Raw genomic sequence first — 15,020 nt, forward strand, 5'->3', positions numbered from 1 at the left:
CTGTCACCTAGCGGTGCATTAAGGACATAATTCTTCCGTGCGGCAATGAGGATAAACCTCAGATCACGGATCCAATCCGCATCATTGCTACTAACATCTTTCAACATAATTTTCTGTAGGAACATATCAAAATAAACATATGAAAGCAACAACGCAAGCTATTGATCTACAACATAATTTGCAAAATACTACCAGGACTAAGTTCATGATAAATTTAAGTTCAATTAATCATATTACTTAAGAACTCCCACTTAGACAGACATCTCTGTAGTCATCTAAGTGATCACGTGATCCAAATCAACTAAACCATGTTCGATCATCACGTGAGATGGAGTAGTTTTCAATGGTGAACATCACTATGTTGATCATATCTACTATATGATTCACGCTCGACCTTTCAGTCTCCGTGTTCCGAGGCCATATCTGTATATGCTAGGCTCGTCAAGTTTAACCTGAGTATTCCACGTGTGCAACTGTTTTGCACCCGTTGTATTTGAACGTAGAGCCTATCACACCCGATCATCATGTGGTGTCTCAGCACGAAGAACTTTCGCAACGCTGCATACTCAGGGAGAACACTTCTTGATAATTTAGTGAGAGATCATCTTAAAATGCTACCGTCAATCAAAGCAAGATAAGATGCATAAAGGATAAACATCACATGCAATCAATATAAGTGATATGATATGGCCATCATCATCTTGTGCTTGTGATCTCCATCTCCGAAGCACCGTCGTGATCACCATCGTCACCGGCGCGACACCTTGATCTCCATCGTAGCATGGTTGTCGTTACGCCATCTATTGCTTCTACGACTATCGCTACCGCTTACTGATAAAGTAAAGCAATTACAGGGCGTTTGCATTTCATACAATAAAGCGACAACCATATGGCTCCTGCCAGTTGCCGATAACTTCGGTTACAAAACATGATCATCTCATACAATAAAATATAGCATTACGTCTTGACCATATCACATCACAACATGCCCTGCAAAAACAAGTTAGACGTCCTCTACTTTGTTGTTGCAAATTTTACGTGGCTGCTACGGGCTGAGCAAGAACCGTTCTTACCTACGCATCAAAACCACAACGATAGTTCGTCAAGTTAGTGTTGTTTTAACCTTCGCAAGGACCGGGCGTAGCCACACTCGGTTCAACTAAAGTTGGAGAAACAGACACCCGCTAGTCACCTGTGTGCGAAGCACGACGGTAAAACCAGTCTCGCGTAAGCGTACGCGTAATGTCGGTCCGGGCCGCTTCATCCAACAATACCGCTGAACCAAAGTATGACATGCTGGTAAGCAGTATGACTTGTATCGCCCACAACTCACTTGTATTCTACTCGTGCATATAACATCAACGCATAAAACCTAGGCTCGGATGCCACTGTTGGGGAACGTAGTAATTTCAAAATTTTCCTACGCACACGCAAGATCATGGTGATGCATAACAACGAGAGGGGAGAGTGTGTCCATGTACCATCGTAGACCGAAAGCGGAAGCGTTATGACAACGCGGTTGATGTAGTCGTACGTCTTCACGATCCGACCGATCCAAGCACCGAACGTACGGCACCTCCGAGTTCAGCACACGTTCAGCTCGATGACGATCCCCGGACTTCGATCCAGCAGGGTGTCGGGGATGAGTTCCGTCAACACGACGGCGTGGTGATGATGATGATGTTCTACCGACGCGGGGCTTCGCCTAAGCACCGCAACGATATGACCGAGGTGGAATATGATGGAGGGGGGCACCGCACACGGCTAAGGAACGATCATGAAGATCAACTTGTGTGTCTAGAGGTGCCCCCCTGCCCCCGTATATAAAGGAGCCAAGGGGGAGGGGGCGGCCGGCCAAGGAGGCGCGCCAAGGAGGAGTCCTACTCCCACCGGGAGTAGGATTCCCCCCCCTTCTAAGTAGTAGGAGTAGGAGTCAAGGAAAGGGGGAAGAGAAGAGAAGGAAGGAGGGGGCGCAGCCCCTCCCCCTAGTCCAATTTGGACTAGGCCTTGGGGGGTGCCCAGCCTCTCCTCTCTCTTTCCCCTAAAGCCCAATAAGGCCCATATACTCCCTCGCGAATTCCCGTAACTCTCCGATACTCCGAAAAATACCTGAATCACTCGGAACCTTTCCGAACTCCGAATATAGTCGTCCAATATATCGATCTTTACGTCTCGACCATTTCGAGACTTCTCGTCATGTCCCCGATCTCATCCGGGACTCCGAACTCCTTCGGTACATCAAAACTCATAAACTCATAATATAACTGTCATCGAAACCTTAAGCGTGCGGACCCTACGGGTTCGAGAACTATGTAAACATGACTGAGACACGTCTCCGGTCAATAACCAATAGAGGAACCTGGATGCTCATATTGGCTCCCACATATTCTACGAAGATTTTTATCGGTCAGACCGCATAACAACATATGTTGTTCCCTTTGTCATCGGTATGTTACTTGCCCGAGATTCGATCGTCGGTATCCAATACCTAGTTCAATATCGTTACCGGAAAGTCTCTTTACTCGTTACGTAATGCATCATTCCGTAACTAACTCATTAGCTACATTGCTTGCAAGGCTTATAGTGATGTGCATTACCGAGAGGGCCCAGAGATACCTCTCCGACAATTGGAGTGACAAATCCTAATCTCGAAATACGCCAACCCAACATGTACCTTCGGAGACACATGTAGAGCTCCTTTATAATCACCCAGTTACGTTGTGACGTTTGGTAGCACACAGAGTGTTCTTCCGGTAAACGGGAGTTGCATAAGCTCATAGTCATAGGAACATGTATAAGTCATGAAGAAAGCAATAGCAACATACTAAACGATCAAGTGCTAAGCTAACGGAATGGGTCAAGTCAATCACATCATTCTTCTAATGATGTGATCCCGTTAATCAAATGACAACTCATGTCTATGGTTAGGAAACTTAACCATCTTTGATTAACGAGCTAGTCAAGTAGAGGCATACTAGTGACACTATATTTGTCTATGTATTCACACATGTATTATGTTTCCGGTTAATACAATTCTAGCATGAATAGTAAACATTTATCATGAAATAAGGAAATAAATAATAACTTTATTATTGCCTCTAGGGCATATTTCCTTCATTGGCTGCCTCTCACTCCCGTTACTCCCACTCTTTCACATAGCGCTTGGCGAAGCCCTGCTGATGTTCTGCTGCCACCACCACCATGCCGTCGTGCTGGTCTAGGTCCCATCTAACTATCCACCTCCCTTGCTGGATCAAGAAGGCGAAGACGTCACCGACCCATACATGTGCAAATCTTGGAGGTGCCATCTGTTTGGCGCTGAATTGGATTGGATCACGAAAGGAGTACAACTACGCCAATCACGATCTCTAGATCATTAATGCTTTTGGTCTACAATGATATGTAGACACCCCCTCTCTCATTGCCAACATCTCCATAGAATAGATCTAAGGTGTTTGATAGGAATTTTTTTGTTTTCCATGCAACGTTCCCCATCAAATACTGCATCTGTCCGTGGACAGAAGGGGACTAGTCCGCGAACAAGGATGCGGGAGCTGGCCATCCAAAGCTAGAGACATACATTTCAAGTCGGATTTAAACTAACCGATAAAAATACATGCAAAACCGGATGATGATTTTCATATAAACCAAACAAAAACATTTATATTTCAGACATAATTTAACTAAACTATACCAAACTACGCTAACTAGTCTATAGCCTAGCGGATCTCCATTCCCACGACATGTCTTTCCTATGTTTGACGGCCTGCTCGTTGGACTGTCATGAACCTCAAAGGGATATGCTTCAGCAGGAGGGAAAGAGCAGCCTCCACGTCCGCCGTGAAACACATATCAGAGTTGATTTTTGGGCAGGGGAATATGGTCATCATGGTCTACGCCCCTGCTCACTGGGAAAGTCACCGGCTGTGTCACTCGGTGACGCGGTGGCGGTGGCCTTGGTGGGACCCAAGCGGCGGCGACCTCCCATGATCTACTTTTCCTCTCTATCAACGGTGACCGCGGACGTGTCGACCTCTGCGAACATGGCTTCTTTACACTTGCATGGCGCGTTGATGCCATTGCTCACAACAGATTTGGGGGTGACCTGGCGAGGGGCCCACAAGCTAGGGTGGCACGCCCTACCCCATAGGGTGCACCCCTACCTTGCGAGGCACTCGTAGGTCTTCTTGTCGTCCCCCAAAGCTTCTAGGGTCTCTTATTATCCAGAAAATTTTGTCAAAATGTTTCATCGTGTTTGGACTTATGTAGGTATGGATTTTCTGGAAAACAAAAAGTGCAAAAAACATGAACTGACACTAGGCACTAAATTAATAGGTTTCCAGGAAAATATACAAAATAGTATATAAAGTATACAAAAGGGTAATGTAATATCATTTAACAATTAAAAATTATACATACATTTGAGACATATCAAGGTCGCGATCGAGGGGGAAACCTTTAATTGCCATAGTGATAACCGGAGTGGGAAGCAACGATAGTGGAGTGCGTGGTACAAAGCCTACCTCAAATAGAACGCAATATATACTCGGATCCGCCCAATCACAAAAATCAAGAGTAACTCAAGTACCCATCTTAGAACTATGCAACTGCATATGCCATGTTGGACACATACCAGGGAATTCCGAAGGCCGTAATTACGCTTTGATCCTCTGCCGATTTCAATGCTTTTATTCATTCTGTTGCGCCCTTTTAATTCTCTCACATTATTTACTTTTGTTCGCATAAATCCTATAGTCATTATAATCTTCCGTCTTCATTTTGCTTTACGTCTAGAACTAACTTCGAGGCACATTATCATAAGTCTATAAGGGACACTCCTATGGGATCTATGTTCTTACTTCGAAAAGGTTACAACTAAACCATGTGCACTTGCAGACCATCACATTTATACATCAAAACATGAATGATAAACAAATTTGAACATACAGAGTTCGTCCATCACATAATCTAGATCACCACCACAAACCCATGTGATAAACTACAATCATGTAGGGAAGCCCATGTAACTACTGTATTGAACATAAAAAACACATCTAGGAGGAAAGATTACAACAATGGCTACTGCCATGAACTTGTAGCCCAGGTAATGGACCACTCACGACTTATCATGGAGCATGTTGATCGAGAGTTTATGATGATGGGGATGAATTTCCCCTGCAGTAGAGTTCGGGATCAAGGTTGGAAACGAAGATTGCCTTGGAAACACGATGTTGCGGCGGCAAAAAAATGCTCGATAATTCTAAGGTGAAAGTGGGAGTATATATAAGTCAGGGGATACCACATGCCATCCAGAGAAGCTAAAGGCAGAACCCCATGACCCAATCCACGCGGTGCTCAAGCTCACGACTCGCTCGCAACAAGGCCAGGATCATCCGTGAGTACGACCCCACACACACTAAGGAGGAGGATGAGGCACGACAACCACTAGTGGATCCAACCCCTATGGATGGATGGAGGATATATCCTCAATGGTGGAGGAGGAGGACGACAATTAGGAGGAGGATGAGGGCGATGACTAGACGACGTCAGGCACCTAGGAGTGTAGGCGTTAGCCACTTAGTAGTCTAGACAACATAGGATGAAAATGTCATTGAACATCATTTGTAGTCGCAAATTTAGTAATGTGGCGGATTTTGTCCTCTATTATAGTTTTATGATGTGTAATATGTCGGAATTTGGAATTTATCATGTTGAACACATGCTTTGGTTGAGATTAATTTGCCCGTGCATAAGTGAAAAGATACGAAGGCAGCAATATGGCGACTATGTGTTTGCTCACGGTCGTCATGGTCTGCATATCTACATGAAACACACTTCATAACTTATACGGTGACCACCCATACAATGAATCTGCTATAATTGCCCTAATTGCGGTGTTTATTTTGGTTAAATACACAAATGGGAGCTCGTAACATCCTAGTCTAACACAAAAGAAGAGAAGAAAAGAACCAATCAATCCAGGCTCCCTTTGGCCGACCCAACCAGAATATTCACGGAGAATATGTGGGGCGCAGAGCACAACAACGACCAGAAGTATCCACCTCCCCACCCGTACCAAACCCTCCCCCAAGTTGAAGGAGGAGCTAGAGGACATCGTCCCCGCCGGTACAGTCGGACGCTTCGTCCGTGTCAATGCCGCCCCCCCTTCACGACCCAACAGGAGCCGAAGGCGGAACCCTAGGACCCGATCCACGCGGTGATCGAGCTCACCGCCATCCAAGCTTGCAAAAAGGCACAGATTATCCGTGAGTATGGCGCCGCACACATGAAGGAGGAAGAGGAGGAGGCACTACAGTCGCTCGTGTGTCCAACCCCTACGCCTGGATGGAGGATATCTCCTTGACGGAGAAGGAGGACGACAGTTAGGAGAAGGACGAGGGCGACGACTAGACGACGTCGGGCACCTAGGAGTGTGGCCGTCGGCCACCTAGTAGTGTAGATAGCATGGGTTGAAAACGTCGTTAAATGTCATTCATAGTCACTAATTATAGCGATGCGATGAATTTTGTCCCCAATAATGGTTTTATAGTATGCAATGAAGCGGATTTTGGTTCCTTTTATAGTTTTATTGTAGTTTCTCACAATTTATCATGTTGAAACATGCGTTTGGTTGAGCTTAATCTGCTCCTGCATTATTAAAGAAAATGAGAGAGAGAGAGAGAAATCAAATAAACAAGAAGATATGAAGGCCGCGATATAACGACTCTGTAGTTGCCCACAGCCGCCACGGTCTGCATATCGATATGAAACGCGCTTCATAAGTCACATTTTGATCGGCCATATGACGAATCCGCTAGAATTGCCCTAATTGCGGTGTTTTTATTTTTTTGCCAAACACTCAAATGAGAGCTTTTATTTTTTGCCAAACACTCAAATGAGAGCTAGTGACATCTCAAATGAGAGCTAGTGACATCCTAGTCGAACACAAAAGAAGAAGAGCAAAAGAACCAATGGATCCAGGCCCCCTCTGGGCGACCCAACCAATCTATTCACGGAGAGCCTGAGCGGCGCACAGCGCAACAGCAACCAGAAGTATCATCCCACCCACGCGGACCAAACCCTCCTCCAAGCTGAAGGAAGGCACGCCAAGCCCAAGCCGAACCGACCCGCCCCCCTAAAATCCCAATCCCTTCTCCCGTCCGTCTTCCCTTCTCCATCCCCTCCCTTCCTCAACGAACGAACGAATCCAATCCCCCTCGCCCACGCATCTCGCCCCTCCTTTCCCCTCCCCCGCAAGCAACGACGGGCAGAGAGCGGCGCGGGGATCGCCGGCGGCGCCGATGAGGTCGACGGACTCCTCGTCGCGGTTCGTGCAGGAGCTGGTGCTGTACGCGGCGAGCGCGGCGCTCAGCTGCCTCGTCCTCTTCGCCGGCCTCCGCCAGCTCGACCCCAACCGCGAGTCCTCCAAGAAGGCGCTCCAGCACAAGAAGGAGATCGCCAAGCGCCTCGGCAGGCCCCTCATCTCCACCACCCCCTACGAGGTATCACCACCCTCTACCCATTCCAATCCAATCCAATCCAGGGTTCGCCCCCTCGCACGCGCGCGCCCTAATCCCCGGATTGCCTGCAGGATGTGATTGCGTGCGACGTCATCAACCCCGACGAGATCGACGTCGAGTTCGAGTCCGTCGGCGGCCTCGACGAGGTCAAGCAGGCGCTCTACGAGCTCGTCATCCTGCCCCTGCGCCGCCCCGAGCTCTTCGCCTACGGCAAGCTCCTCAGCCCGCAGAAGGGGGTGCTCCTCTACGGCCCGCCCGGGACCGGCAAGACCATGCTGGCCAAAGCCATCGCCAAGGAGTCGGGCGCCGTCTTCATCAACGTCAGGATATCCAATCTCATGAGCAAGTGGTTCGGCGACGCCCAGAAGCTCGGTAAGCCACCTCCAAGATTGTACCCTGTTTGCTGGAATTGATCCTTCATGCTTCTAATCTTGCTCAGTGTATATATCTGTTGTAAGGATGCTCATTTTGTGTAACTCTGTGCCAGTGTCTGCCGTATTTAGTCTCGCCAACAAGCTTCAGCCCGCCATTATCTTCATCGATGAGGTTGATAGTTTCTTGGGACAGCGCCGGAACACAGACCATGAAGCTTTGACTAATATGAAGACAGAGTTCATGTCTCTTTGGGACGGTTTCACCACCGATCGTGAGCACTCTCCCTTGTTGCTTTCATAACATACTATATATTTATAATACAGGTTCATATCTATGAACAACGTTGTAAAGTAGTACGTATTATCTTGGCCTCTTAGAGTAGTAATCTGCATGCAGATAACAATTAGACACGTACCACTATCCGAGGACTTTAACGTATTGATCTGTACTGAAAAGTAATGTCATCAAAATTGCACTATAAAAGTATATATTAACAAACGACAATCATAACGCGCTGACGTGCGCAACCACGTGATCGGCCGTGCGCACGCACAATCAATGATGAGTCGATGACATATAGCTGACGCTTGTTGCATCCAGGGCGCGTCACACGTTTGTCCTGTCGCGCCATAGAGCAGTCTATTAACAAAATGTACTCCTGATAATTTGCACCTTACAGACATCTGTTATTTTGGGTTATTAGGATTTATATACAACTTCAATGTTCCCTTGGTCTCGATAGTCATTTGAGGATTTACATGATTTCATCTCTGTCAGATATATTACCCCATTAGAACCATGCTGGCAAAAGAAACTTTTTTTTTACAATACAGGTTTATATCTACGAACAACATTATAAAGTAGTGGTATCTTGGCCTCTTAGAGTAGCAGTCTGCATGCAGATAACGATTAGACACATGCCACTATCCAAGGACTTTACATATTGGTCTGTACTGAAAAGTAATGTCATTAAAATTGCACTAGAAATGTATGTATTAACGAACGACAATTATAACGCGCTGACATTCGCAACCAAGTCCTATGGCGCGCCACAGTCTGCCACGCGATCAGCCGTGCACGCACACGCTCTATGATGAGTTGATGCGTATAGCTGATGCGTGTTGCATCCAGGGCGCGTCACACGTTGTCCTGTCGTTCCATAGAGCAGTCCATTAACAAAAGGTACCCCTGATAATTTGCACCCTACAGACATCTGTTACTTTGGATTATTAGGATTTATATAAAATTTACTTCAATATTCCCTTGGACAATAGTCCGTTGAAGATTTACATGATTGCATCTCTATCAAACATTTTTTGTATATATTCACACTACGTAAATAATTTTCATTGTCATATTTTTAAGATGTATGTAAAAATTTACATATTTGATTCCATCCCATAAAAGCATGTAACAACAAAATCTATTTTTGGTCATTCAAACCGTGCAATTTTTTAGTTTGTGTTACTATAATTTATATGCTAATTTTATTCTTTGTTATGTTGAGCTAAGCCTAACTAATGTACTAGCAGTAAATACAACAAATTTGATGTCCAAGTTTATTGAAAATTGACTTCATAAAAGTGTCGTTCATGTAATTACGCTAAATAAATACTTGTTTAATGCCTACTTTCGTCTTACTTAGTAATCTACTGGATTGGGTTGTTAGTGCCAACGATATTCTCATGATCATAGATCCACGGATCTGCTCATATAATTTGTATGACACCTGGATTATTGTTTTATTTGAGTGAAAATGTTTTCAACCATGCCATTTTGTTCAGAGTTCTCTCCCTTGACCTTACTCCTTGGTTTAGAAATATCAAGTTAAAATTAGATAGTAATGGCAAGTTAGACATAGGTATTTATGTGAGAACTAAATGAGCAGACAAGGAGTCTGTTAGTAGTTTACTTCGTGTTCTACATCTTTGATATACTTGTCCTTGCTAGTCATTTGAGGTGAGGTGCTTTTAACAAACTTGGGCAACTAATGTCCAGCAATTAGACTAACAACCTAACGCAAAACTGACACTCAGAATCTACTTTTGTTGACATGTATTTCTTTCTGTGTTGCTTTTATGTGGTTAGTGTTATTTATGTGAACTTCACGTGTTGATGCATTGCATGCTTGTGTGTGATCTGTGATGCTAACTTTAAGCTGTAGTAGTACGGCAATATTGGTTAGCAAATATCCTTTTATCTCGAAATATCAAATGTGGCGAGGATGTTGCAATCTTAACAGAAGATAGAAGTAACAATAATAAAAAGTAGTTGTGGCTATACATGTAAACTTTTGATCTCTAAGGTGTACATGAGATAGTTTTTTTTCCTGGAGAATGAAAGGAATTTATTTTGATCAACCAAATTTGTTCTGATGCCCAGTTGGTTATCCACATGAGATTTGCTTGTATATGATACATCTGTAAATAATGAATACGTTAACTTATTTCATAGAAACTTCCATAGGTAGTATGGAGCAATATCTCATGACAATTATTATGGCTGTGTAGAGAATGCTCGTGTGATGGTGCTTGCTGCTACAAACAGACCTTCTGAGCTAGATGAGGCCATCCTCAGGCGCTTCACGCAGATATTTGAAATTGGGGTTCCTGCTCGCAGTGAAAGAAGCAAGATACTTGAGGTTATATTGAAGGGAGAAAATATCGAGTCTAACATTGATTATGATTACATTGCCAGTTTGTGTGAGGGCTTTACTGGGTCAGACATCCTAGAACTGTGCAAGCAGGCTGCATTCTATCCTATCAGGGAGATTTTGAACAGCGAGAAAGATGGGACAAGAGCAAATGTGAGTATTCAGTACTTTCCTCTACAGTGAATTAACTTCCCTTTGGTATTTTTCTACCCTATCAGGGAAGTTCCCTTTTGTTTGGGAAACCTGCATTTATGTTTGGATAGCGAAACAGGACCATAAAGCTATTAACTATTAGCGTAAGTTCCTCATTATGTATTCGTTAGTTCTGACCTTTTTGCTTGTAACTGCCGCCTCAGAGTCCAAGACCCTTGAGGCAATCGGACCTGGAGAAAGCTTTGTCAACATCTAGAAAGGGAAAGAAGGCCGCAAGCGGTGCGACATCGGGTCTCCAGTCACCTGTGTGGATCCGGCCATCGGATCCCGAAGATGACCAGGTACAGAGCGCAATCTTTGAGATATCTAAGCTGATGTCTCGAATAGTTCAGAACAGTCAGTCGGAACCGCAGGAGCCATCTTCACCTTAATCTAAAAACAGAAGGTTTTCCTTTTGCTAGATCTCTGAAAAATCCGCAGTGGAGTAAGCGCTGGCATTACCTACCTAGATTCAGCATATGTATTGGTTCGGTCGGTTAGCGTCGTGGGGCCGCTCTCTGGTTTTTGAAGTTTATTGCAGCTGGCAAAGCCCCGCACTGATGTTTTGAGTTCCATCGTTCTGTGTGTGGAAAATGCAGAATTCTATAGTTCTGTGGAACACCTGGTCTGTTCATCTTGTAATTTTCGTTTTGGAACTTAACTGTTGTAGGGTAGACAGACTCTATACATACTGAAGAAATGTGCCCTTCCATCATCATCATTCCATGGTTCAAAAATACCGTCCGTTCTTTTCATATCATCTGAATGTTACTTGCACCCCTATCCATTGAGATTTTTCGCTTTTTTGTTTGGGAGAAGCGCCGTGTTTTCGCCTCGGATGAAGCGAGCATCAATACCATAAACGATCAGCGACGCTTGTGTTTATTAAGAGCTGCTGAGTCTATCAGCCATGAGCTACCTGCTTGGCGTCTTCATGGCGCTGGTTTCATGAACGATTTGAGACGCTTGGTGTCTTCCAGCCATGAATTAATTAATCGCTGAATACATCATCTGGCATCGTATCGTATCACGTCGAGCATGAAGAGCACCTGCTTGGTGTTTTCATGGCGCTGGTCTCCATCATGGACAGCTCTTGAGACAGAGAAATGCCCTTGAGCACCAGGACGTCGTCGTCGCCGTCACCGTTGCCTCTGGCCGCCTCCAGCGGCTTCCTGGACACAGTGGCGTGGATCTCCTCGAGCAGGCCGAGGAAGGCGGCCTCGACGTTGTCGCCGCTGAGCGCGGACGCCTCGTAGAAGAAGAGCCCCTGCTCCTCCGCGAAGGCCTCGGCCTCGTCGGCCCCCACCTCGCGGCGCCCCGGCGCAGCGGCGGCGAGGTCGGCCTTGTTGCCGACGAGCGCGACGACGATGGACTTGTCGGCGTGGGCGCGGAGCTCGGCGACCCAGCGGGCGACGTGGGCGAAGCTGTCCCGGCGCGTGACGTCGTAGACGAGCATGGCGCCCAGCGCGCCCCGGTAGTAGGCGCTGGTGACGGCCCGGTAGCGCTCCTGGCCGGCGGTGTCCCATATCTGGGCCTTGACGCGGCGGCCGGCGATGTCGACGGTGCGCGTCTGGAACTCGATGCCGATGGTGGACTTGGAGTCGAGGCAGAACTCGCCCCGCGTGAAGCGCCCCAGCAGCTGCGTCTTCCCCACCCCCGAGTCGCCGATCACCACCACCTTGAACACGTAGTCCTCCTCCATGGCCCCGGCGATCGGTCTGAACTCTGAAGGCAGACGCCGGCGGCTGCTGGCGTGAAGCTGCACCTGTATATGGCGGCCTGTATCAGACGGACACTGGCTAGCTCATGCGCGTATGTCGTCTGACATCCGTGCCTCTGCGTGTATATAAATATGTGGGTGACATGGGGGAGAGCGAGAGTGGTTGAAACTTGAAAGGAGGGGGTTGCTCACTTGCATCGCTGCTCTCACTATAGTAGTAATGGAGGTGTTGCTAGTATTTGATTGATTTTTTGTACATCTCTCTTGTGTTATTTACTTTTTAAAATACTAAAGATCAGATTTCGTGGTGGAGCAAGGATGCCAATTCTTCAAGATCAAAAGTTCCGTGTTCTTGGTTCATCATAGCCAGTAGTGATGTCCTACCGCTTGCTGTAGATTTCGTCTCGTACAGGTAGCCGGGTACGTACTGCCTGCCTGCCTCCGGCCCCTTTCTCTTTCGGCACTCATTGTAGAGTACGCAGGACGCGTCCAGTACGTACAGTGCGTAGCTTTAACATTTCTCTTTCTTTCAGTAAGTATTCCTCCGCAAAGTTGATTAGGCAGAAAGTCGATCGTCATGCATGATCATTCATCCATTCATTCATATTCCAAACCCACATAAGTCCATCCGTGCGTGTCCACTCCATTCCTGCCCTATGTACGTGTTCATCATCCTTTGACACAGAAGAATTCGACGGTGAAAACAAAAACAGTACCATCACATGCCGACATGTGGCTACAGAATATATAGATCCACGGCACGGCGGTTGAGGATTAGCGTGCAAGTCATATACAATCACCGGGGCTGCACGAAAGCTGGGGTCCGTGGATCGATCGACGTCGCCGGATGTCACGGCCTCGTGTGTCACGCGGTGCCTAACCTAGTCACTCCTTCACGTTGATTGGTCGGCTCGAGCGACCCATCGACGGAGATGGATGGATTACGTGTGCCATTGCATGGTGTGATTGATTAATTCAACTGCATACCCTTCATCAACTGCCATGCTTTACAACAAGGCAGGCAGCAACGTACAGTGCGTAGCAGGCTGCCTGATCGATTATTGCGTCCAAGCCTCAACTCGTATTTCAAGCCATTCAGTTAATTGGTCTCTTCTACGCGACAGCTCAAGTAGTAGTATTATATTGGGGGCATGTCAGGATTGGCACTACGCATGCATAAATCATAATGTTGAGCGGGGCACCTCTCAATAATGAATTGTTTTAGTTTCGAGCGGTTGAATGACGATGAATGAAGTGGCCTTATCTGTACAAGACTAGAAACATCTGGGTTCCATCGACTACAATATGATCATGGTGGCAAGCAGTTGGACAGAAGATTTGTGGTGCGTACGCGCATGGACAGTGCTCACAGTTAATTATACAATCATAGTACAGTAGCAAGCAGTTGGGCATCTGCAGTTGATACCAGCGTGGCGTTACGTACGTGCATGCATCAGCCAGTAATCCTCAAGTGCAAAACCGAAAAGCTAGCATGGCACGTACGTTACGTGCATCAGGCGCTAGTAGGCGGGGGCGCACTGGGCGCGCTTGCTCGACGAGGCTGAAGACGGCGGCGGGGCGAGCAGGTGGTCGCAGAGGGCGGCGAACTCGGCCATGACGTCGGCGACCATGCCGGCCTTGCCCTTGCCGACGAGCAGCCGCACCAGCGCGCCCACCCGCGCGTCGGGCTCCTCCAGGCGCTGCCCGCGGGGAGGCTCCTTCAGGCGCCGGAGCAGGGCGCGCGCGTGGCGGGCGGCCCCGGGCAGCGTGCCCGCGCGGAGCGACGCGTCGGCTAGCGCGGCCGCGTAGCCCGTGGCGGCGCGGCTGCTGGTGATGGTTTTGGTGCTGGCACGCGCCGGGTGCGCCGGCGGAGCGGCGGAGACAGACGAGGAGGAGGAGGAGCGGCGGGGCGGCGCGGTCACGGTCAGGCGCGCGGAGATGGAGGAGGCCGGAGGCGGGTGCCTGAGGTGGAGCGCGCGGTGGTGGTGGTGGGGCTGGAGGGAGGCTGCGGCGGCGGGGAGCGCCCCGTGGTGGTGCAGGGACACGGCCGCGTCCATGGCGCCCGCTGTGGAAGTGGAACGGAGCGACCGAACGAGTGGCGGCGGTGGCTTATGCTTACGCTGGCTGATCTGCGCCGCGCGTGCGCCCGTTCTCGGATTGGGTTGGGTTTGGCGTTTGGGCGGGCGACGTGGACACGCGCGCGCACGGCGGACGGACACTGAACCGGGCGCACCCGCGACGTGGTCAGGGCCACGCGGCAGCAAGTGGCCGTCGTGGGCCAGAGCGGGAAAAGACGCCGGGGATTTTTTATTCTTTTTTGAGAAATCTCTCTAACTTTATTAAACTTTGGTAATCTTCATCGGTAATAACTGGGTCATAAGGTACACCAACCAAATGTGACGGCCTTTCCCAACAAAAAAAAAAGTGACGGCCTACTTCTAGAGTACAAGCATATGTAGAGTACTCCCTCTCACAGTTTACAAGGTGTGCATGTATCCTTATATTGTCAATTTAATCAACCTAATAGGAGTCATATATTACAAAAAATAAACAATTATAA

General features: G+C 47.6%; 3 protein-coding genes across 5 annotated transcripts; 1 reads left to right on the forward strand and 2 right to left on the reverse strand.

Moving 5' to 3' along the window:
• The first annotated feature begins 7,072 nt into the window (after positions 1-7,072).
• On the forward strand, positions 7,073-11,535 carry LOC123155889 (outer mitochondrial transmembrane helix translocase). 3 transcript variants are annotated; one of them, XM_044574034.1, is made up of 6 exons: positions 7,073-7,502; positions 7,592-7,892; positions 8,008-8,166; positions 10,406-10,701; positions 10,905-11,049; positions 11,420-11,535. In XM_044574034.1, exons 1-6 carry the CDS (start codon positions 7,302-7,304, stop codon positions 11,503-11,505), a joined length of 1,188 nt encoding a protein of 395 aa, XP_044429969.1. In that variant the 5' UTR covers positions 7,073-7,301; the 3' UTR covers positions 11,506-11,535. The 3 variants fall into 3 exon arrangements, with proteins under 3 accessions (XP_044429969.1, XP_044429968.1, XP_044429967.1); XM_044574033.1 differs by having other exon boundaries at positions 7,075-7,502; positions 10,905-11,042; positions 11,163-11,495; XM_044574032.1 differs by having other exon boundaries at positions 7,075-7,502; positions 10,905-11,495.
• A 64-nt stretch (positions 11,536-11,599) lies between these two features.
• Positions 11,600-13,441, reverse strand: LOC123155890 (ras-related protein RABA3-like). The gene has a single exon (XM_044574035.1). The coding sequence runs from the start codon at positions 12,440-12,442 to the stop codon at positions 11,768-11,770; it is 675 nt and encodes a 224-aa protein (XP_044429970.1). The 5' UTR covers positions 12,443-13,441; the 3' UTR covers positions 11,600-11,767.
• A 308-nt stretch (positions 13,442-13,749) lies between these two features.
• Positions 13,750-14,631, reverse strand: LOC123155891 (uncharacterized). The gene has a single exon (XM_044574036.1). It carries the CDS (start codon positions 14,515-14,517, stop codon positions 13,981-13,983), a length of 537 nt encoding a protein of 178 aa, XP_044429971.1. The 5' UTR covers positions 14,518-14,631; the 3' UTR covers positions 13,750-13,980.
• Between the last annotated feature and the right edge of the window lie 389 nt (positions 14,632-15,020).

Source organism: Triticum aestivum, chromosome 7B (genome assembly GCF_018294505.1).
Source record: "Triticum aestivum cultivar Chinese Spring chromosome 7B, IWGSC CS RefSeq v2.1, whole genome shotgun sequence".
Lineage (NCBI taxonomy): Eukaryota > Viridiplantae > Streptophyta > Magnoliopsida > Poales > Poaceae > Triticum > Triticum aestivum.

Bases quoted from the DNA above. Each gene is read 5' to 3' on its own strand.
- LOC123155891 (XM_044574036.1), bottom strand. From the start codon at position 14,517: ATGGACGCGGCCGTGTCCCTGCACCACCACGGGGCGCTCCCCGCCGCC.
- LOC123155889 (XM_044574034.1), top strand. From the start codon at position 7,302: ATGAGGTCGACGGACTCCTCGTCGCGGTTCGTGCAGGAGCTGGTGCTG. The intron at 8,167-10,405 runs GTGAGCACTCTC...ATGGCTGTGTAG, and splicing joins GGACGGTTTCACCACCGATC to AGAATGCTCGTGTGATGGTG. The intron at 10,702-10,904 runs GTGAGTATTCAG...CTGCCGCCTCAG, and splicing joins AAGATGGGACAAGAGCAAAT to AGTCCAAGACCCTTGAGGCA.
- LOC123155890 (XM_044574035.1), bottom strand. From the start codon at position 12,442: ATGGAGGAGGACTACGTGTTCAAGGTGGTGGTGATCGGCGACTCGGGG.